Consider the following 22,615-nt stretch of genomic DNA (forward strand, 5'->3'; position numbering starts at 1 on the left):
CGTAGATATGTGCCAATCTTTAATGAACCTCTTTGCCGCCAACTTTCGTCCCTGGTTATGTGCCGCTGTTTAGGCGTTGACCGTCGCGCATCACGGATGACTCTCTCGAGTCGTATTAGCAGCAGAGCTCTCTCCTCAATGTAACTGCAGCAGTGTACCAAAGCGGCGAGTTTCTGAACTGCCTTATTGCCCATTTGATTTTTAAAGGTGTTGGGTTAAAAAGTAGTCTGTATATTCTCTTCCGTGTTTTTAAAGCTTTTCTTTGTCTAATTTTGTTAGGTAGATGTAGTTAACAGGAAAAGTTTGTTTCTCGGACTTTATTATTCCACGACGGTGTTAGTACAACATAACGGTTGGGTAGAGGAGCCCTTGTGTGCGTTGTACGGAGTGCGAGCGCCCCTATTCGTCGGAAGAAACGTGGTTGGAGTCGGTAGGAGAGCAGATTGGAGTGATTTTGTCTAGGATTTTTGTGCTACGGGTCGCGACTAGACCGTCTAGAGCAGGAAAAAGGTAATCTAGCGAAGTTGGTTGGGAAATTGGCAAACGAACTCAAGAGCGAGTAGAAGCAGAGGAGTGTGGTAAAACAGAGTAGAAAATAAGTTGAGGCTCGCCATTCCGCCAAGAAATGGTGGATGCTTCGGTGCGAGCACCGCGAACAGGGCCGGCTCCGAAGCGGGAAAAGGGCGGGAAGCCAAAACCTAAAAGCAGAAAGCAGTGACCTACACCTCAGTGGTGGTCAGGAACGGAATAACAGTGACGTAGTGGCAGCGCAAACCGACAACAGAGTGAAGGGGGGTGCTACGACATGGGGTGAGGGCATCGCGGCTTAAGGTTCAGCTTCCGAGGGCAAGGAGGAAAAACGACCCAAGTTGTCTTTGTTGGGGATTCGAACATGGCTAGAGTAGTACCACTAATAAGATTAGGTGCATACTAACGAGTCCAGACGCTAGACAGGAAGCTACAGAAATAGAATACTTGAAAATGAGTCAAAAGCAAATAGCGGAGAAAGCACGAAAATATTCTGGAACCATGCAAGGGCACTAGAAGCACCAACTAAATATTTGCAAACGTGTATATGGGATGAAGACGGTAACATCTTTGAAGGATACGACGCGCTGCGATACACGACGGATGGTATTAGTCATATAACTACGGCAAGAAAGCGTAGTCCAGACTCAGATACAGCAACAGAGAAGCCCGACAGCTAAAAACATAACGTAGAAAACATTTACTGCAAGAAAGACGAAGAAATTTTACCGAATAACACGGCAACAGGACAAGCTAGATGATATCCTAATACAACTAATGAGGCAGCTAGATCCAAAGAGCAAACACAGCAGCTGACTAGTGCCACAGAGCAAGTGATGTAAAACAAACTCCCGACTGGATGGCGTGTAAGCAGAATGAACCTTATCTAAAAAACGCAAAGGATGAGGCGCGTGTCGGCTGCAGCAAAGGTCAGGAAACGACTCGGCACATCTATAAATATTAACGCGATTGCGTTAAGGGCCTCGTGTCGCAGAAAATCTGGCATCGGCGTCCGGCGTCGGCGTGCGATGTCGACGTCGGTGGCGGAGAGAATCCTCCCCAACCACCCCGACCGCGCATGCCCTCGACGTGGTGCAAGGCTTTGGTGTACAAAAATTGAATTTCTCACAGTGAAATTCGTCTTTACCATTCGGCGTCGGATTCGCCTTCGGATTATTTGCCATTCTGCGTAAGATTGTAATTTGAATGTACGAGAAAACATAATTCTGCTACGAGGAAACTCAAACACAAACACCTTTTCCAGCATTTCTACCAGACCTACAGCCGCGCGCTCGGGTACTTGCGAAAATGATATCCAGATGGCACTCGCATCCTCGGTAGGTCAAATTGGGACTTCACCTGCTAATGCGCTTTGGGCACGCGCGCGCGTCGGGGCAATATCAAACAATTAACAAAATTTAAAAAAAGGTGCTAGGGCCTTCACATTTTAATATAGCACCACTTATATTGCCCCTGGAAGAACGTCTTTCCAGCAATGCATTTCTGTTTAAAAGTGAAGCCGACTTTAAATGGATCGGTGTAAGCTTGGTCTTTGTAAGCTGGCTTTCCCACGTTGAGTGTTGCAGTGAATGAAGCCTACTTGTCGTATGCGAACGATGCATTGCGAACGGGTCCCGATAACACTATCGCTTTCTACTCTTAAAGGTGAAGCTTAAGCGTCCTCCAATTTCTTTCCCAGCAAGACCCGTAGTAAACGACCACCTTCCTAAAGCTCTGGGGTGTAAAACGGATGGAAGCAACTGCTCAGAAGACGAGATAAGCAGGAGACGTTTAGAGTATTTGTAGAAAAAAATTAACAGGGAAGAGATTGATTGTACTGGAGCAGTTGCAGGCATGGGCAGCTGTACAGTTAGAGATCGGGGCTATAATGAAGAAAGAAAAGATCAAGGACAGATAAACAATATGCTTGACTGCAATAGATATAGTAAAACCTGGTTAGTTCAAGCAGGCTAGTTGAATTTCTTGCCACCCCATTTCAAGAAATCTGCCAATAAAAATCATAATCACCATGATGATCATCGAAGTGCGAGGGAGGAGTCCTGCTTTTCAGTACAAGATTCATACCTATCGGTGCGCCACCGATGCAGTCACGGAGGCCAAGCAGAAAGCATCGCGCACGCGATATGTGGTAGCGTTGAAGTTTCAGCCTTTTGAAATAAATGAAATTTGATGGGTGGGTAATTAAGACACGGTTGCAGGCTGTACTGAACAGAACATTTGCAAGGAAAATGTCTGCCAAACAGGTCAGTGTCTCTGCCAAATAATTTTACAGTGAAGCTGTATATGGCTCAGACACCGCGGTTTCGTGGTGTGTGTGTGCAAAAACTATCATCATCAGCAATGGCTTGAGCGTCGTCGTCTTCTTCCAGAGCTTAAAGCCCCTGGAAAAACCACAGCTGTCTCGTTGGCACCCCTCGGCGCAACCGCGCGAACGCGCTCGTGCCACTGCTCCCACGTTCGTCGTCGTCGTCGTCGTCTTCTTCCACAGCTGACTTCGTTGATGCTCATCATTCCAGCGTAGAATATCACTTCTCTTCTGTCGTCGTAATGGGGAGGCCGCGTTTACGGTGGTATGAGCCATTCATCGTCTTAGGTGACGGACGCATTAAATAAGGGAGATGATACGAGAATCCACTTTCACACAGTGGATTGGCTCATGATTTTTAAGTCCCTCACTAGTCCCTCAACCTCAGTAAGTGAGGTGCAGACAGGCGTACGGCAGCTTACACGTGCAACTAAATGGAATTAGATTTCAGCAAAACGGGCACTGTGTCCTTCGAACACAAATCACGGTGCGCCTGTGTGCCTCGGATTACTGTAAATTCAATCTCGTGAGGAATATTAAAAACACCACAAATACATCTGTTCGCGTCACCGTAAGGGTAGAAAAATCTGTTTCGCTGAAATAAATTTGGGGGTCAGGCTGGAAGAGAGAGAAATAAACTTAATTTAAAGAGCAGACGATGATGGTCGTCCCCAGGTGGGAGGCTTCCTCAGTCCAGGACGCCATGGTCCCTCGCTGTTCGTCGCGTTCTGTACACCAGCCCACCTCGGGGGACGAGTTGGTCAGCAGGTTCTCCCGCTGCTCCGAAGTATAGCGGGTTGGGGTTTCGGGGGCAGTGCCTTATTGCGCGCACTCCCATACCATATGGTAGAGAGTGCACGGCGCTGAGCATTCCTTGCAGGCGTAGTCATAGCATGTGGGATACATCGCGTGGAACCATGTCCCGTGCTGAAATGTGTTTGTCTGTAGCCTTCTCCATGCAACGGCGTCCTCTCTCGTCAAATTGAGGTGCGTTGGAGGATACAGTCTTCTGTCGAGTCTAAAATGCGCCAGGATGTCGGTGTATCGTATGGCTAGGCAAGTAGTCTACCTTGTTTGCAGATACGAGTCTCATGTTGAGGCTCAGGTACTAATACACAGCCACCATAAATATATATATATATATATATGTGCTATCACGTCTCGTCGATGGCTAGATCGAGGATGACGTGGTATAAAAGACACTCAGATTACAAAAACGAAGCGGAGATATCCTCTTCATTAATTCGCAAGAACAATAGGTACGGAAGTCTGCTGAAATGCAGGTTGATACCTTCGTATTTCTTAAAATAGGTTTGCTAACCTGAACTGGATGGAAATTATAGGGCTCTAACAGACACACGCACAAGCTGGACAGATGGCACGAGGAAGAAATTGCGTATTATCTGTTCTCCTACCAAGTGTTGTTCTCTTTTTAGGCGTATATAATGTCATATAATAAAATAATAGCACAGAACACAGTCATGATTCAGCTAAGGGAAAGAAAGCGCATAAGGGAGTCGCACGTACGAGTGCTTGTGCAATCGTCATTGTGCGTCTGCATATAGATGAAAACATCGAACGCTGTCCGTGTCATTGCCAACCGTCGTGTCCTTACAGCGCCTTTCTCTTGCGCCGTTTCGACGGCGCGCTCTTGTTGTCGGTGTTGCGCTCTTCCGAAGCGGCCTTCTGCGCGCCAGCTTCGTCGATGCTCGGCTCTCTCGCGCGAGCGTCGGTCGCGACTGCGTACGCGGGCATGCTAAATCCGGTGGTCGCAGCTTCGACGGCTGAGGCGACGGAGCTGGGTGTGCCCGTCATCTGTGGGTCCGCTGCCGTGGTGCTGGCGGCTCCCTCGGTCGCCGATGTCGCCGAATCCGCGACTTTGGAGGAGGCGGTCCCCGTGGTCGGCGTCGTCGACATCGTCGTCGTCTCGTTCGCCACCTTGGACGCTCTCCTCTTGACCTTCTTGGACACCGCCCTCTTGACGGCCTTCGCCTTCCTCCTAGATGGGGCCGCGCCGCTCTTTTCCAAGACGTCGCCGTTCTTCTGCTCGCGGTTTCTCGACTCCCCGGAAGACGCCTTAGCTCTCTTCGACTTGGCCGTCCTTCGCTGGGATCGCAGGGCGTCCTTGGCATCGGCAGCGGCGTCTTCTCGACCGCTCTTTGCGGGCGCGGAAGACGACCGCCGCCGCGACTTTAGCGTCGCGCCGCTCTGCTGCTGTCCTTCGGCAGTGGACGACAATGTCCACTCCCTGCTTATTTCTGCGAACTGCGGCGAGAACTGCTGCCCTACACCAGACTCTGCATCGTTAGAGACTACTTCCACCGACATGTTGCTCGGGCTCAATGAGGTCTCGGAATTCGCTTCGCTCGCGGCGTTCGGAAACAGCGTGGTCTTCGTCGGAGCAGCAGCAGCGACTCGATCGTTTACCGCGGTCGCCACGTCACCACTGAACCTGAGGCGCACGTCGGTAGCCGACGGTGCGAAGCACCGCCACACGTCCAGTCGCTCGGGGATGAGCTTGCAGTGGAACGCGGCGGCGGCCAGCGCCGACGTTAGCAGCGCGCTGGACAGGCTGAGCAGCATGCAGAGCGTGCGAAACGGGAACTGCTGGCCGCGCTCTTTGTCGTACAACGGAAGGCGGAGCACCGCGGGCACGTTGAGGTTGGGTTCGCCGCACAGGGCGCGTACTACGACGCCGACCAAGAAGCCTGCACGGAGATACACGAAGTTTCGTTGAAAGATAGAGAGAGACAGAGAACCTGAGAGTCTAATTTGAAGATCTGCTTGCAACAATCAGTACAATTGAACTTCTTCCTTTTATTTATTTGTTTATTATATATATATATATATATATATATATATATATATATATATATATTTTTGTCGTGAAGCATCTTTTATAATGGTCAGAGGGTGGGTGTTGATTGCTAAATTCGATGAAACGAAAACGTGTTGTAGTATTATAGCTTATATCTATTCAACCGTACAACCCACGCACCTTACTTTGGTGTCGTTGTGTAGAGGACAGAAGCCATCACTTAATCATGCATGTGTAGCACGGACAGATGGCGCCATTGTCGCACCACGCTTGACGCAATCGGAGCTAAATCTGGCTTCTCGCTCGGACTTCAGAGAGTACAATGTTTTGTAGAAATGTCACGCTTTTTGGGGATGACGCCACCGCGTTCGGAACGCAGTGTCTAGAAAAGGGACAGCTAGACAGAGGGATATACAATCCACTTTGACCACGGGGGAACGTGTCTGTCTCCACAGGGAGCGCAAGCGCAGGACATTGAGGCAAGCGCAGGAGCCTCAACCATCTATATACGAGTGCGACGGGCTCGAGCGGCGGAGGGCTGTCTCGGGCGTCACCAGTATACAGGGCGGTCATGTCTTTACCCCATTCGTTCCAAACCACATCTACAACACAATCGAGACCACTAAGAATAGGGAGCGAACACGATTGCAAAATTAACCAGCAGGACTCCCACTAGCTGTAGCAAAAGTTGCGCATGTAACATTTCTAATGGGTGAACAAATGTAACTTGTGTATTTAGTCATCGTCCCCATTTCTGTACCCCAGTGCCCACACATCGTCTGCAGCACGCCCCTCTGCGGCTGCGTCCCAGATACAGCATACCGATTTATTTTTCTTTTCGAATTCAGCTAATTCCCATTCAGATTAATTCGACATTGCGTAATGAGAGCTTTTCTGCTACTCACGTGTTTAGCTAACGGCATCCTGAACAAATTGCACCGGTGCGCACCGGAGTGCCCTGCCGCGATACGACTGAATGAAACGGCGCATATAGGTGCGATTTTGTCGAGGATGCCATAACTTTTAACTATAACGTCCCAAAACGGCACAGTAGGTTATGTCGGACTCTGCAGTGAAGAGCTCCGGATTAATTTTGACCGGCTAGGGATCTGTAACGTGCACCCAAAGTACTCCACACGGGCATTTTTACATGCAGCTCCCTTCAGAACGCGGTCGCCACGGCCGGCACTCGAACCCGCAACCTCGGGCTCAGCAGCAGAACACCACCTGAGCCAGCGAAATGGGTCTTCAGTGTGTTTCGACAAAGCCCGTGAATCTCGCATAGCGCGTGGGCAAGACTTGTGGGTGGGAGCACATGTTTGCTGCCCTGCCAGCGTAACGAATCGGACAGGAAAGAAATTTGCTGGGGGCTGGCGCAAAATTAGAGCGAGTGATGGAGTTAGAAAGATTTTATATATACGTATGTACAGGATGAAGCTGCGTAGTCCGGACATGCGCATAAATATGGAGGCCTCTTTAATATGAACGCTTTTTTAACACGAAAGTGTTTTATGCCGGGGTCCACCAAGACTTCACTGACGTATTTCCGTCACGGAAATACGTCATAGAACATAATACAAAGAAAGAAACCAGAAGAAAAAGTTCCACAAACATGCAAAATTTGGGAATCGAACCCACGACCTCTCGGTCCGCGACGATAGATCGCCGAGCGTTTAACCCATTGCGCCACAAACACATTTGCAGAGCTACACAGACGCGCCTTATATATCTAACACTCCTCCGTGTACCCGCGCTCTTGTTCGGGGCGGTGCCGCCGCCTACGAGCAGAAAAGAGAAGTACTGCATTATGACACTAACGCGCACCGACAGTGAACGCTTCGGTGGTCTCACCACTACGACGCCTCGATGCCAGCATTCGAAGGGACGCTGGCATCAAGAAGCACTACCAACGCCACCTAGGTGGCGTTGCTAGGTGGCGTTGGTAGTGGCGGTCACCGTACTCAGCACAGCGGAGCGTGGCCTCCGCAATTAGCTCTGAAAATGTTTCTGAAGTTGATCGCGGAGGCTGCAATTACGACGCGCTGTACGCGCTGATTTGACTCGGTGACGATTCAGTTACGTGCTTTGTCTTGCGCGTTGTATTAGTGTGTCAGTTACGTGCTTCGTCTTTCGCGTTGTGCTAGCGTGTGCAGCGTAGTGCAGCTTCCATATGCACGACGGTTGCTCATGGTCATCGACGTTGGTAGTCGTGATGGAGGAGACGTGCCACCAGGCGTCAGCGTGGGTGCATCAACGCCTAAGGGCGCTTTAGCCACAAAACACCAATAGACATTATATATCAATGTGCAATAAACATTACACTACTTCTGTGAAGACACGTTTCACTTTCGTGTTCTATACCGATTCCTATATAAGAGGGATCAACCACATTTTTTTCTTTATAGGCTTAATTGTCTTATGGCATTGCGCGTTAAGTGTATAAGCCGTGAGGCTCGTACTGCTTGCGCTTTCAAGAAGTGTTCAAGAATATCTGCTATCGTGCAATCAGTGATGGTATCTTGATGTGGAGCTGCGGACTTGGTTCGGGTCCTCGTAATCGCAATGAGTAATGTACTATGCGGCCCTGTGATCGTCAGGCAAGGGAAGCCTTCTGAATTACTGCCACTGCAGAAATGACGCACGCTATACTTGCTGTACGAAGCTCTTACATGAGCGCGACAGCAGATAAACGCATTTCGCGATGTGACAGCGTTCACGTGTCGCACATAATAGTTCGCGCGAGGGCGCGCGAAGCAAATTGGAACTCTTTTCTGGCAAGTCCGTTTCTCCATGAGCAGACATATGCCAGCCTTCTATGTGTCTTAATGCGACGCGTCAGTGCTTACATGTGTGCACTGCATAAGACGACGTATTTCACCCTCCTCGATCTACCCCACAGTTTGGTTCATTGAGTCATGCGCACTTCGCTTTCGTATATATATACCTTCACACGAGGCGCACTAACAAGAAGGAGGTGGTGGCGCATCGCGTCACATTTCTAGCACGCATGCGCTGGTAAATACGATACGCTATACCGCCGCATTCAAGTACTGACGCGTCTGATAACACGTACTACGTACACTTCTCCTTCCTAATGCATTGCCCGCCGTTTACGTGGATGCGATGTGCTACAAAAGCCGCGTTTACATGAATGTCACAGTATACGTACAGCACTATCTTTCAATCGCATCACCTGAACGCTCCAGCTGGAGGCAGCTTAAATGGTGAATGTCCCCTCCGGCTAATTCATGTAAACTGTTAGCGAATCACATCAAGGATGAGAAAATGAAAGCGATACACAGTTGGCGTTTGCGCTCCTCCACTGACAGACGAGGCACATCGCCAATTACAGTCACAAAGTCGTTTCGTACGCCATGGCGGAATGGTTGACGCAGCGCATGCAAACGGTGGTGCATCGCATTCGCATGACTTGATACATATTGTCGCATTTGCGCAAAACTCGGCTACTTTCGAGAACAAGTAGACGCACCGACGACAGAGCCGTAGGCGTTGCTGTCCTTCTTGAGGAAGAAGAGCGAGACGAACTGCGGGAAGAGCAGGACGTACACCAGGTCCGAGGACAGCGTCCACAGCGTCAGCACCGAACTGACGCTCACCGCCATGATGGTGGACACGGTGCACACGAGAAAAAGCACGCAGCGCAGAGCTAGCACCACCTCGCCGTCAGATGCCTGCGCAATATGGCCGACGGGACGTCTTCTCAGTCACGCAGAATACGACATAGGCCGTATTTACTGGTGCAAGGTCTGCACCTTTTTTAAATGTTCTTATAAGAGTCGAGCCTTACACGAGCCATGCACGCTTGGCTGCTCACTGAAGCATCGAACTACGCCTCGACTGCTATGCAGAATAAGACATCCACTGGCGGCCGTCTGTGAACACATTCACACTCGCCGACCGATTTTACGGACACGGACAATGTCGCCAAAGTGTCCGAATAATCGGACAGGTTCTAAAAAACTGATTGAGGCGCTAAAACTTATTTTGTTCTTTTTTAGAGCGCCAGAACATTGGAAAATTCATTTACAGACTTCTGCTTAGTGTAGTGCTCAATTAAAATAAGATTTAGCAGAAAGTTCGCGATGACCGTGCGTCGCGGGTCGTCGTGAAATGTAGATACCCGCACACGTGGCCTTGAATCCGCAACGCTGTCAATTTACGCTGTGATGCATAGTGTAAATTCGTCTTTGACTGGTTGTGTAAATTCGTCTTTGAATAGGGGCCGTATTCTGAAACGTTCGCCTAGGCGAAATTTCTTTTTTCGCTTTCAGGCGTGCGCCGATTGGCTGTTTTAGCAAAATTGGATGAGCTGATTGGGTGGTTGAGCCCGACGTCATTCAATTTTGCTCAACCAGCCAATTAGCGCGCACGCTGATTTCGCCTAGGCGAAATTTCGCCTAGGCGAACGTTTCAGTATACGGCCCCAGGCGTTGTGTGTGCCACGTCTCTTCGCTGTTCTTCGTTATTTTACTGGTTTTTACTATTCAGTATGTACCAACTGACCCAGATAGCTACTCTACTGCACAAAATAAGTTTTAACCCTTATTGGCTTTATCCTATAGACGCCGTTACGTCTACAGTAAGCACTCACACGAACTTGGCAGCCGTTCGCGGTAGTAGCGGGCTGATCGCCCGGGGTCCCAAATACCACTTCACGCACGTGGTATTCAGTCCAGCCCGTACAGGTGGTCTCACATCCGATCATCGGTGTGGTGTACTCTCACGAACATTTTAAGGGCAAACTTCCCGCAATGGATTGCTAGCCACCCCACCTGCCGGCTAGGCCTAACCAGCACCGCTTCGTCGGAGTCGGCGACCAAAGTTTCGGCTTTCTCCGACCTCGGACTCCAACTCATGTCCGGCGCTTCCGTACGGGATACGGTGATGGTGATAATGCCATCGTCCATGGGACAACTAGCGTCATCTAACAGTGACTTGCACAAATTTACCTGCACGCGGGTACGTGCATGACGCTCAGTGAAACATTTTTTTTTTTTTTCGCATTGTCGCACGCCGAAGTGGCGGTCGCGGGCTTTACACTAGGGCGGACACTACATGTTTTTTATTTCTTTATTTCTCTATCTCTCTCTTTGTGAAGCACTATATTACCTGGAGGCGCATTCACGCCATCGGCACTGCTATCGACGGCGCATCGCATGCGCGGGCCATAAGGTTTCAAAGTTTCGGGACAATGGGGTTCGGGACAGGTTTCAAGCGTATGCGCCTTGTGCTGAGTTCCGGCAACATCTCTATAGCAGACGGCCGTGGGTGCCCGTTACGGAGCTCCATGGTGGTCCAAATTTTTCCGGAGTCCTTCACTATGGTGTGCCTCATAATCAGATCGCGATTTGGCACGTAAAACCCCAGAATTTATGTTAATTATTTTTTACACCTAAAGATCCCTGCCACTGTAAACTAGATCATAGTGCGCGGGCACAAAGAATCTCTTTTTCCGCCGCAGATCGCCCAGGAAGCTGCACTCCGCACTAATTCTCATCGCGTCAGCGATAACAATTAGACTGTCTCCCCTTTTAAATAGGTTATTATTGCGATAGCAATTATATGGACACTTCAACCGGATTTCTGCCGTCGGCGTCGCCGTCGCCGTCGCCGTTAGGTTCCGTATAGATAAAATCTTCGCCGCGCGCCGTATGCCCGAGCGGAAGCGTGCGGGGACGCGCGCTATCACGGAGAGCGAACGCACTCAATCTCCCACGCGCAAGCAAGGAAGCGGGAAGCCAGCGCCGGAGAAGGCGGGGGGGGGGGGGGGGGGCGCACTTCTACTCTGCCAACAACCGCGCTCGTCGCTCCGCCCGCACCGTCTCTTATCTCCCCACGGCTCTGACCTTTATGCGCCGTGCATTCGCCGCTCAGTTTCCGTTGAAGCGATAGACCGCACGTACCTTCGCCGCTGCGGCGTATGCGCTTGCTGCCAGCGTTTTGACAGTCGTTGTCTGCAGTCATTCAGTGTGATCTATTCATGTTTGTTTGTGCGCGCTCACACCACGCTTGTTCATTCAGTTAGTAATAGTCGGGCCACATTTTCCAACGCACGCTACACATGCAATGCTGCCCGGATCGGCAGTGCAGCGCTACAGGTGTGTCCCTTCGCACGCGCTGCCCACGGGAAGCGCTTCTCATCAACACCACCGTTTCACACGCGCCTTCTCGTGGTCATCGAGTCTCTCTTCATGTCGGTCTACTTACGCCGCAGCACACCTGCTTACTTAATCAGCTCATGTTTACTACAATTCATATTGCTACCAAAGCCGCTCACCTTACTTCGTATGACATTGCTGTGTTGCTATCGCATTCATTGCTTCGCCCTTAGGGCGAAACTGTGCCATTTTTTTTTTTGAGCAGATGTTAATGACGCAGTGCAGTGCGACACAAAATATTGTACCCTTTTAGTTATACGAGATATTATTGACGCAATGCAGTGAGACACAAAGCTTATGCTCCTTTAATTATATAAATGACAATTTACAAAAATTGCACTTAGTAGCATGTTAGATGCATGAGTTTTGCACAAATCTGGAATAAATGTGCTTGTGTTAAATTCCATATTACTTAAGCATGACTTCATGTAATAAGCATATCTTTGAATGTGCCCATTCTCCTGTTAAATTTATTGAAATTTTTTGCGTTTAGTATTTTTTGTTTGTAGCACCATGTAAGTTTTTGTATTTAGGTCACCTGCTTTCATTTTTTTCTTTTCGAGTGCTTTTTACTCTTTCTCCAGCTCGAAGCGAATGCTTTAACAAGCTATAATCTGCTATTGCCGTCACGAAGTTGAAGCTTCTTCAGTGTGCGCTTTAATCACAGTTTTTTTTCTCCTTCTTTTTTTTTTTTTGCTTTTTCTCGTCGCAATGCCCCCGCCTCAATTTCATATAAATCCAACGCAGGTCACTATAGGGGCGTCGCTGTGTATCAAAAGGTAAAGTAGGGAGAGCACAAACTATGGAGGCATAGAAAAAACTAGGTTCCTAATAGTGGTTCAGAAATTTGATTCTGATAATTTTTGCATGTTTTCTTTTTCTTTCTTTTTTTTTTTTTTTGAAGATAGGTAGGACATTAGGCAAAATAACAAGCGCTTGGTGGCGCTCATATAGCGGAGGGAAAAAGGCGCTCATAGCACGCATGCATGCACCTTCCTTGTCACAGAAAGAGATGTAATAATAATAATAATAATAATAATAATAATAATAATAATAATAATAATAATAATAATAATAATAATAATAATAATAATAATAATGAAGTCCTTCATCGACAGAGGAAGGAATAAAAAATTGAAGGATACTTCGTAAATTCCAAAGTGTGTTCGGCGAAAGCCTATGGCCATTCGACTGACTGTGCCATGTCTTTTTTTTTTTTTTTTACTATGCGCCGCTGTGCCATCACATGATTGCTAAGAGAGTGTGAGGGGGAGAGGCCACAGTTGGCACCGTTAAACGGCACGGACGGACGGACGGACGGACGGTCGGACGCCGCGAGTATGAGCCATTAAAGGCTTTCGCCTTAAAACTTAATTTGTTTATACCTTCACTCGTTCATTTGTTCGTTCATTCGTTAAGCAATTTGTTCGTTCGATCAGTTAGTTAGTTAGTTAGTTAGTTAGTTAGTTAGTTAGTTAGTTAGTTAGTTAGTTAGTTAGTTAGTTAGTTAGTTAGTTAGTTAGTTAGTTAGTTAGTTAGTTAGTTAGTTAGTTAGTTAGTTAGTTAGTTAGTTGGCTTCCTTACCGTAGGCCTTATGATAAAGTGATAGATATTGCGGGTGATGAGGCAAGAGGCACTCAGCATGGAAGAGTCCGCGGACGACATGATGGCCGCGGTGATGGCGGTCAGCCCCAGTGTGGACACCGAGGACGGAGTCATGTAGTGGATGGCGGTGGGCATCACGTTCCTGCGGTGCTCCGCGAGCAGATTGTACGGACCGGGGTAGCCCATCGCGGTGAAGTCTGCGGGCCGCACGCGAGCGCATTGCTGATCGCAATTACAATCGGCGGGAAGTGACGTAGCGATTCAGAAATGACGCACAAAGCGAGCGGCAACGCCAACCTGTTTCTTTTTTTTTTTTCTTTCCCCGCACCAGCTTAATTGTCATGGATTTTGTATTGTCCACTCAGGTCTGACACCTGATTGCGTGTCGGTAAAGAGGTATTGCATTGCATTCTGAAGAAATCACATATACCCATCTTTGCAAGCTTGAAGAACTTTTTCTGAGTCAGAATGATCCAAAATTCGCGGGACCATTTCGAAATTCATGACGTCACACTCACAAAACGGTGCTATTGTTTCGACGAATTAGGTTCAAGATAGGAACCTCCAGTTATCTCGGCTAGTATCCAAATCGATGAAAGTAGGCTATTGAGCTTGGCCAATCTAAACGAAGGTAGAGTTGCTATTTAGGGTCTCCTTATTGTACTATGTATAGGTAAAAACATCGGTTATCTGCTCTACGCATTAATTACATCACCTACCCAACTAAATTTAAAATAATAATAATAATAATAATAATAATAATAATAATAATAATAATAATAATAATAATAATAATAATAATAATAATAATAATAATAATAATAATAATAATAAGATTACGTTTACTCGCATCATTGTAGGGCTCACATGATGCCGGAGTCCAGTAGAAAAACTGTAATTTCGACAACTTGACAAGCTCACGCTAACCTGCGTTGGCAGCTTTAACACGGTCACGAACACAAAATATACTGCTTCATCCTGCTCATCGCAATATACGCTCGTTGTAACTCCTATACGTAATGCCTCCTCCGCGTCTCTTAACATTACATGTAGGTACTATATTCCATTTCATCGCTCTTTGCGCGAGTGCACAGGATCATAAATGCGATTCCCGATCGAGGTGCCCGCATTCTGATGCGGGTGGAATGCAAGGACACCCGTGTACTTAGAAATTCTCTAAGCTCTAGGTGGCTAATTAGAAATTCTCTAATTCTGAGCTCCAGGTGGCTGAAATTATTTCGGAGCCCCCCCCCCCGCAAATTTATTACCTTTTTTTTATTTCCTTCCAGTGCATTCAGGTCACGAACAGCGTGACATAACGTTCGTTACAAGAAAGTAGCGAGCGCTGAGTGATAAATAAAGGAAGCGTACGCAATATTGGTGGTTATTGTTGGGATACCAGATAAGCTCAAAAGGTAGTAAAACAGTTGCTGGAGGTAGGCCTCGTACCATATAACCCGCGTATTTCGAGACAATAGATAAAATGATGGTATTACTCGTAGATTTGGCAACAGCACCAATGATGACTGATGGTGCTGCTAGCACCAAGCATCCCACGGCGGCCAAATAGGAAAGCATCTGCGCACTGAAGGCGTTATCAGAGCCGAGGACCCCTTGAAAGTATACCTGCGAATAGAACATGCCGATTCCGTGTATAAGCTGTAATATATGTCCGCTTTAGACGTTCCAAAAAGTACAGTTTACATAACTGTGGCATCTGTTCTTATAGTCCAGAGGTGCAAACTTGTAGACGTCATTCTTAAGTATATATATTTCTTTTTCTTCAACTCACCATTTTTCGACATTTTTCTCTAAAATATTATGCTCCTCACCAAATGTTTCTTCCAGCAGTCGGTAGAGCTTAGCGTTTCTGTTAAATGAGACAAATTTTATTGAAGTTGTTTATTGAGTGATAGAGCGCCCGCCTCGGCTGCGGGAGGTTGTGGGTTCGATTCCCACCGCCGCCGGGCGCCCACTGGTTAAAATGGGCACAAGCGCACCCCGGCCTGGCGTTCCGCTTCCCTCAAGGTTGATACGCTTGGGAAAGGAGCCTGCGCCTTAAATTCCCGTCGAAACTCTTGTGAGCACAGAAAAACGTTATTGAAGTTGGTTCAGTGGTCCTTTATAATGCCAACGTTTCTGAGTTACACGCGCATTTGAAATTGTGCTTTAATCCAGTTAACGCGAGAATTCGTTCAAGTCTCCGTGATCCATTGACTTGGCGGGAACAGGTTGGCTACTAGTAAAAAAAAAATCTAAAAAATATGCGGGTAAACTTCTCCGTTTTGAATTTCATGGTCAAGCCACGGCGCCGGTACGATACTGTGACGTTATGGCGTTCAGAGTGTTTTCGTCCATTTGGGCTGTCTTCACGCAAAAAATCTTCTCAAAACTCGCTATGTTCAGTCTTTGGTTCCTTCACACTGCAGCGTAATCATTGCTTATCGCGATACGATCGGTCGCCAGAGAACGCTGCATTTATCTGTGACGTCACTAGGTGCTAGTGCATGAACTTTATGCGGCGTCGCCAGGCGTCGCCAGGCGTATTCCGTTATATTGCGTTCCTATTGCCGTGTACCAAATCTACGCTCAGGGTAAGACAGTTCCTTTTGGTATTTCAGGAATATTTCCAATTCACCCTTATATGTATCTTTAAGTGTCTCTGATAAGAAGCTTTATATTAGGGGCTCCTATCTAAATACATGGAAACGGAGAAATAATTTTTCCCGAAAACTACTGCTCCGATTTTGATAAGATTCGTTGCACACAAAAGATGAAGTTAAAATCTATCGACTGCTCGTAGCAAATTTTTGATTGAGTGAATAAATTGTTTTACAAAATTGTTTTGAAAATCGCAAGGATTAAAAATATTAAAGCATCAAGTTAACAACTCTGTAACATGGCAATAGAAAACTATTTAACAATTCCGTAAAGTGCAAGACGAAATACGGGGTGATCATTTTTAAGTTTCCCAGAATTTTAAAAAATAACCTGTTGCAGGTAACATAATACTAGCCCTTGAGCTAGGTTATTCATGTAGGCGGGCATCACTTGCATGTGAAATCGAAACACATATTCAACTAATTAAAAAATTATTGACTTATTAATTACTTTACAGCACATGTTGCAATGTAAGAATTGTAGCCGGTCTTTTTGCAAGGCGTACCCACTTGGAATAAATTTACAGAATGACACCAGTTTGTAAATATGCGCCATCAAACTCGCCGTAAAAATTCACTTGCTTTTTTAACAAAACCTTGCTTTAACCTTGATTTTGGGAAGCACCAAAGTAACTGGAACGCCCGTATATTTCGGCCCACACTTTGAAAAATATCTGGAAACTGGTGCCATCCTGGAGACTTACTGAAGTGGATACGTCTTGCAAGCTCACCGACTACAATTCGTAACTTGCAATATGTGCAGTAAAGTAATTAATTGGGAAGTTGATTAGGGACTGTTTCATAATTAGTTGAACATGTGTTTCGATTTCTCGTGCTAGTAATGTCCGCTTTTTCGAATAATCCCGCTCAAGGATAAGAATTATCTGCCATAGGCGACTTCTAAACATTCCGGAAAACAAAAATTATCACCCCGTGTAAATACGTAGTACATCGTTTTGCAATATACCACAAAATTTAGTAGGATTTGTGTAAAGCCCTCGTAAGCATTGTAACAATTCACCTAGATTAAACTTATATGTCACATTTGGCTGCTTTAGATTTAGATGCTCTAACAGATGGCGTGTACATAACTGATATTCTTGTTCGGTGCAGAATTACGGATTTGTAAACTTTGTGTTTCTTTTCATTTTCTTTTTAACTTACCAAATATCGACAATTTCTCTTGAACATTGCAAGCCATAAATCAAAATTATCATTTGCACAGTTGGTAGAATTCAGGGTTCTCCACTAAAAGTAAAAATTTAAAGAAAATTAAAAAAAAGCATTCAAAACTGTTCAACCGTAGAAGCCAGCAGCTGCTCAAGGCCATTTTCGCAAATCGCGCTGTAAAACCAGCGCCGAGGCAATTACAGAAAGTCGAGTCTTCGCAGCACCTACTTGACACGGAATGCTACCGAAGATAGTCGTGAGCATGTGGTCGAAGATCTGGCTGAGGTCCTTGTTCTCGATCATGCCAATCCAGTCGTCCTGCGGAGGCCCCAGCTGTCCCGCCGCGCTGTTTGTCAGGACGTAGGGCACGCAGACCCACTGGAAACGGGCACGAGAAAGACACGACACCACAAAGTTTATTTCAATGTCCCCCACTTCAAGCTTGGGCTACAGTTACACACACACACACACACACACACACACACACACACACACACACACACACACACACACACACACACACACACACACACACACACACGCACACGCACACACACACGCACACACACACACACACACACACACACACACACGCACACGCACACACACACGCACACACACACACACACACACACACACACACACACACACACACACACACACACGGAGTGAGTGAGTGAGTGAGTGAGTGAGTGAGTGAGTGAGTGAGTGAGTGAGTGAGTGAGTGAGTGAGTGAGTGAGTGAGTGAGTTCGTCTTATAAGGGAGGGCACGGAGCGGGCCTACGTGGATAAAGGGATTAATATCTGCCCTAAAGGTCCTTCCACTGGCAGTCGATAACGTGGCCTGGGCCTTCATGTGTGTTGGCAGACATATCCAGTCGTCAGGTGACTAGACCTGACTAAGCTTGTCTCCGGTTCAGTACGTCAAGCCGCGGACCTTTCCACAGGAGATCTATCATGAGTATTTTCCTTGATCATTTTTTTTCAATTGCTCTTTATCGTTTATAAAGCTACCAATCATATGCATTTACGCTATTATAATGATGAAATGTCTTAACTTCGCAAATTACGCATTTTTTGTGCTTCCCCATGCATATCTATGGAGCCCTATGTATCCGTATGAGTATGCATAAATCTGATCATATGAGTATTTTCCTTGATCATTTCTTTTCAATTGCTCTTTATCGTTTATAAAGCTACCAATCATATGCATTTACGCTATTATAACGATGAAATGTCTTAACTTCGCAAATTACGCATTTTTTGTGCAGATACAAGGCATTACACTTAACGCGTGACAGACACCTTTTGCTGGGGTACTCGCCAAACAATCCTTACACATTAAAAACAGCTCTGAATTGCTACCAGTACAGTTATTAGCCGCCACGGCGCTTGTACTGCGGCCGGAGACGACGCGTGCGCGCGTGTATAATTAATGAACACAGACTATGTCACGTGGCAGTGGTCCCTTTTCACTCTCGATACGCTTCACCATAAAACACCACTGTTATGCGGCGAAGTTGACTTAAAAAAAAGCGGTCATACTGCAACGCATATTAGAGCTCTGCTCCGCACGCACTCTTAAACGCACGTCTCGATGCGAAGCAAATTGAGTTATGTCCACATTGTTTACACACGAATGGCATGGACTTAAATCTGACTTTGAATAGCTCCCTAGCGCGTAATGACAATTACGATGCGGCTGTGCTGCGTGACGCGATTTCTTTCTTTTTTTTTTCCGCAGTGGGGATGAGACAGTTTTTCCGGCGATTTAGGGCCGTGCCCGTACAGTCCGGAGAATTGGTCAGAATTCGGGAGTCTCCCGGACAAATCGCGACAGTTGGCAGATATGTTTATGTCCGCTGGCCGTTTTTTGACGGCCTGAGTACGTTACAAGGAGTCTTAAAGAAAGGTGTAAGTGCAGACAAATTAATCTCGTAGTAAGCCACTGATCGTCGTCCAGCCCGGCCGGCGCCAGTTAAGTACGCGGGAACATTAACCGGTAAGCCGTGAGCCACTCCCGACGCACTAACAGATGGCACAGGTGGTGCCGAAGCACTTTAGACTATATATGCCCGAATACTAGCCGAGACAAGACAGTCGAGTCGCCCATCCTGGAAAAGTTCGACTCACCAGTCCGATTGCGGTGCTCGTGAGCTGGAAGATGTCCGTGTAGACAACCGAGTAATACCCGCCCAACGCCGTGTAGGACAGGATGACTGTGGCCGACAACATGATGGTCTGGGCGCTGTTCAGCTCGATCATCGAATTCGCTGCGTTGCCTGCGAAAGCGCGGCACATGATCAAATTGTGTAATAATAATAATAATAATAATAATAATAATAATAATAATAATAATAATAATAATAATAATAATAATAATAATAATAATAATAATAATTCAACTTTTTCCATAGTGCGATGCAGGAAAGAGGCCGCTCTCCCAAGCATCTCCAATTTCAGTAGAATCCACCAAATAATGCCTGCAAACATTTTCTAATTTCATCACACCACCTAAACATTTGCCGTCCTTGTCAAATTCGCCATCTTGTCCGCTCCAACTGGACCAGAGCGCTGCTCTATGGCCCCTCTGATTGGCTCAATATTGCCGCCGTTACAGAATTCGAAACTATGGCGGAATTTGACAATGTCCAGGACATCACCCCTCAACTGCTTTCCCCTTCCCTTGGCACCTGTTTTGTTGCTCTAATAGAGAACCGGTTACTTGCTCTATGCCGTCACATGGTCCACCCAACTCAATTCCTTCCTCTTCAACTCCGCTTGCCCTCCGTCTCAAGCCGCAATCTTCCTGTGTCTTGGAGTACGGACATGACATCTTCGACTTCGAATTTCATGCCTTAAATGCCTGTCCAAGTCCTCTCAACCTTAGAAGAAGTATTTGCAAGCATCAGAACGCCCTAAATAATTTTCTAGAGTGCTTGTTACTACGAACCAGTTTCAGCTTCAGCACCCGTGATGTCGTGATACTCATTACATCATGACGCTCCGTTCCTGCTTTTGCAAACAGATGAGACACGCGCAGAAAAATTCTCCACGTCATCTGTCAATGGCCAACGTGGTGAAACTATGCGCAGGGATTCTTCATGTGAGCTCCGTTGTCCGTCTGTTTACATTCACCGCAAACCACCAGCATGACTCCATCGGAAACATTTTTAAAGCATACTGCAGAAGACCGGCCATATTTCAAAGACTTTTAGTTAATGACGTAGAGAGGGTATACTCTCTTCTAATAACATACTCATTTACTGAACTTTATCGTGATTTCCCTGCTGCTTTTGAACAGTGTTTGGAAAGGGATGGTTTGGCAAGGCTCCTAAAAAAAAAAAAAAGGCTCTTTATTTTCTGCACCGCAGCAATGTCACAGAGAGCTCTGAATGACTACCAGCACAATGACTGGAGAACTCAGCTCTCATGCTGTGACAGGATACGGCGGGTTGGCGTATAGCTAAGGAACACGTACTAGGTCCAATAACAGTGGTGCCTTCTCACTTTTAATATGGTTTGCCTCATAACAGAACTGTACTGCAACAAAGCTGACTTTAAAAACCGGCCATTATGCAACGAATATTAGACATTTTGCCTCACGCGCACTGCTCAACGCGTGTTTCGATCTGAAGTAAACCAAGTGAGGCCTACATCGCCTATACACGAATGACTTGCATTAAATCTGACTTCGGATTGGTACCTAGCGTATAATGTCAATTACGATGCCGCTGTGTAACATAACGTTTCTTTTTCTTCTATTTCTTATGTTTCGCGGTGTGGGCAGTTTTTCGGAAGATTTATGACCGTGTCCATGAAAGCAGATGAATCGCTCAGAATTCGGGTGAGTCCCGAACAAATTGGGAGAGTTGGCAGGCATTTTCCTGCCAAGGTAGGCATGAGAAGGAGTACAGTAAACCTCTGCGGCGCTGTATCCCAATAATGCCTTAGCCTGTGAGGAAACTCGCATAGACGGTGGCGCCAAATTTCCCTCTGGGTAGCATTTTAAGAAACTCTCACCTAAGGCTGCCAGAATGGAGGCCGTCCAGAAGACGTCTGCGCAGACGGCGGGGAAACACAGAATCACGGCTATCCATCGCCCGTAGTGCTGCTGAAATGGATCCAGCATCGTCAGCGCCTTGGTGCATCGCATCTTGCCGGCGAAAAAGCGCCCTCCTGAAAGAGAGCACCGCTTATATACGAGGCGTCAATTAACGGCGCCAACGTTATCCGTAGAGCGTGGTACCCGTTGACGTGTGTCCAGAGTGTCGTCGGCTATTGGGTATACGTACACAGTAGATCTCCCTACAAAGATCTACGTATTTAGTCGGACGTAGACCGGAAATTTTATTGAAAAAGTGATGCATGTACTAAAGTCGAGGGTCGGCATACACTCGAGGGTTCGGAAATTATAATAAACGTATCTTTCTGGAAATCCAAGCCCCAATTTATTCTGAACGGCACCTTGGCAGATACTATGCGTGCCGAAACGTTGGCGCGATGACGAATGGCTGCAGCAACGATTCTGGATTCGTACCTCGATGGTGCACGACCTAAGAGCGACGGAAAACCATCGGGGTTTGTCAGCCCCTAATTAAAGGATTCGGTAGATTTAGATTGACATTTACAGTCGGTTCTGCTCAGACCAGCGTATACACCGCGGTGTGGTATGCACACAGCTGCTCAGCAGGAACGATAATGCGCGTGCGCACAATGTTCATGGAAGCAGCGGATGCCAGAACGCAGCCCCGGGCACGGCAGAGCCGATTGAGAGGACAGTGGCAGTGCATTCACTTGGCTTTGCCACTTTTGCAGCCAAACAAACTGCGCGTCTCTGGAGACGTAACCCTCCACGCGCGAGTCACGCATGCGCCGTAGATACCAGGGATACAAGGGCTTGACCGCTTTGACTCAAGTTTGTCGCATGTTAGAGAGAAAGTTACACTTTAGTGACTCTAGGAAGCAGAATGCTGATTTAGGGCTCGGATTGTTTTCACAGAAATCCCTGGAAATTGGTAAGCTTCAGAAATATTGAAGCACCAAGTTTACAAATCCGTACCTCTACACAAAAAACAGATGTCCAATGTTTGTAAATTGCATCTGTTCGAGCATCCAAATCGGACAATTTGGATATACGAATTTATAGCTCATGTGAAATTATTACAATGTAGACAAGGGATCTGCGAAAGTCTTACTCACAAATTCATGGTATTTTTTCAGAGCGGCGTATGATGCATCAATTTTGGCCGCTTTAGATGTATAATAAGGCGCAGTTTACAGAATGGCAATATATTTTTCTTTGCTGGGTCACAGTGTGGCCAACTTC

The 22,615-nt window shown here is 46.8% G+C and overlaps 1 protein-coding gene across 1 annotated transcript; it reads right to left on the reverse strand.

Annotated features, from left to right (window-relative positions):
* Positions 1-13,414: 13,414 nt before the first annotated feature.
* On the reverse strand, positions 13,415-19,551 carry LOC125944434 (high-affinity choline transporter 1-like). Its single transcript, XM_049664926.1, has 4 exons — positions 19,420-19,551; positions 17,515-17,664; positions 14,953-15,082; positions 13,415-13,653 (listed from the first exon to the last, which is right to left on the reverse strand). The coding sequence occupies exons 1-4, from the start codon at positions 19,549-19,551 to the stop codon at positions 13,415-13,417; spliced, it is 651 nt and encodes a 216-aa protein (XP_049520883.1).
* Between the last annotated feature and the right edge of the window lie 3,064 nt (positions 19,552-22,615).

This window comes from Dermacentor silvarum, chromosome 3 (genome assembly GCF_013339745.2).
Source record: "Dermacentor silvarum isolate Dsil-2018 chromosome 3, BIME_Dsil_1.4, whole genome shotgun sequence".
Lineage (NCBI taxonomy): Eukaryota > Metazoa > Arthropoda > Arachnida > Ixodida > Ixodidae > Dermacentor > Dermacentor silvarum.

What these genes read in the sequence shown, in the direction of transcription:
- LOC125944434 (XM_049664926.1), bottom strand. Translation starts at nt 19,551, where the DNA reads ATGATCGAGCTGAACAGCGCCCAGACCATCATGTTGTCGGCCACAGTC. An exon ending in TCGGTAGCATTCCGTGTCAA is followed by an intron (nt 15,083 to 17,514) that starts GTAGGTGCTGCG and finishes TTCTATTCGCAG; the next exon opens with GTATACTTTCAAGGGGTCCT. An exon ending in TGCTGTTGCCAAATCTACGA is followed by an intron (nt 13,654 to 14,952) that starts GTAATACCATCA and finishes TGCGGCCCGCAG; the next exon opens with ACTTCACCGCGATGGGCTAC.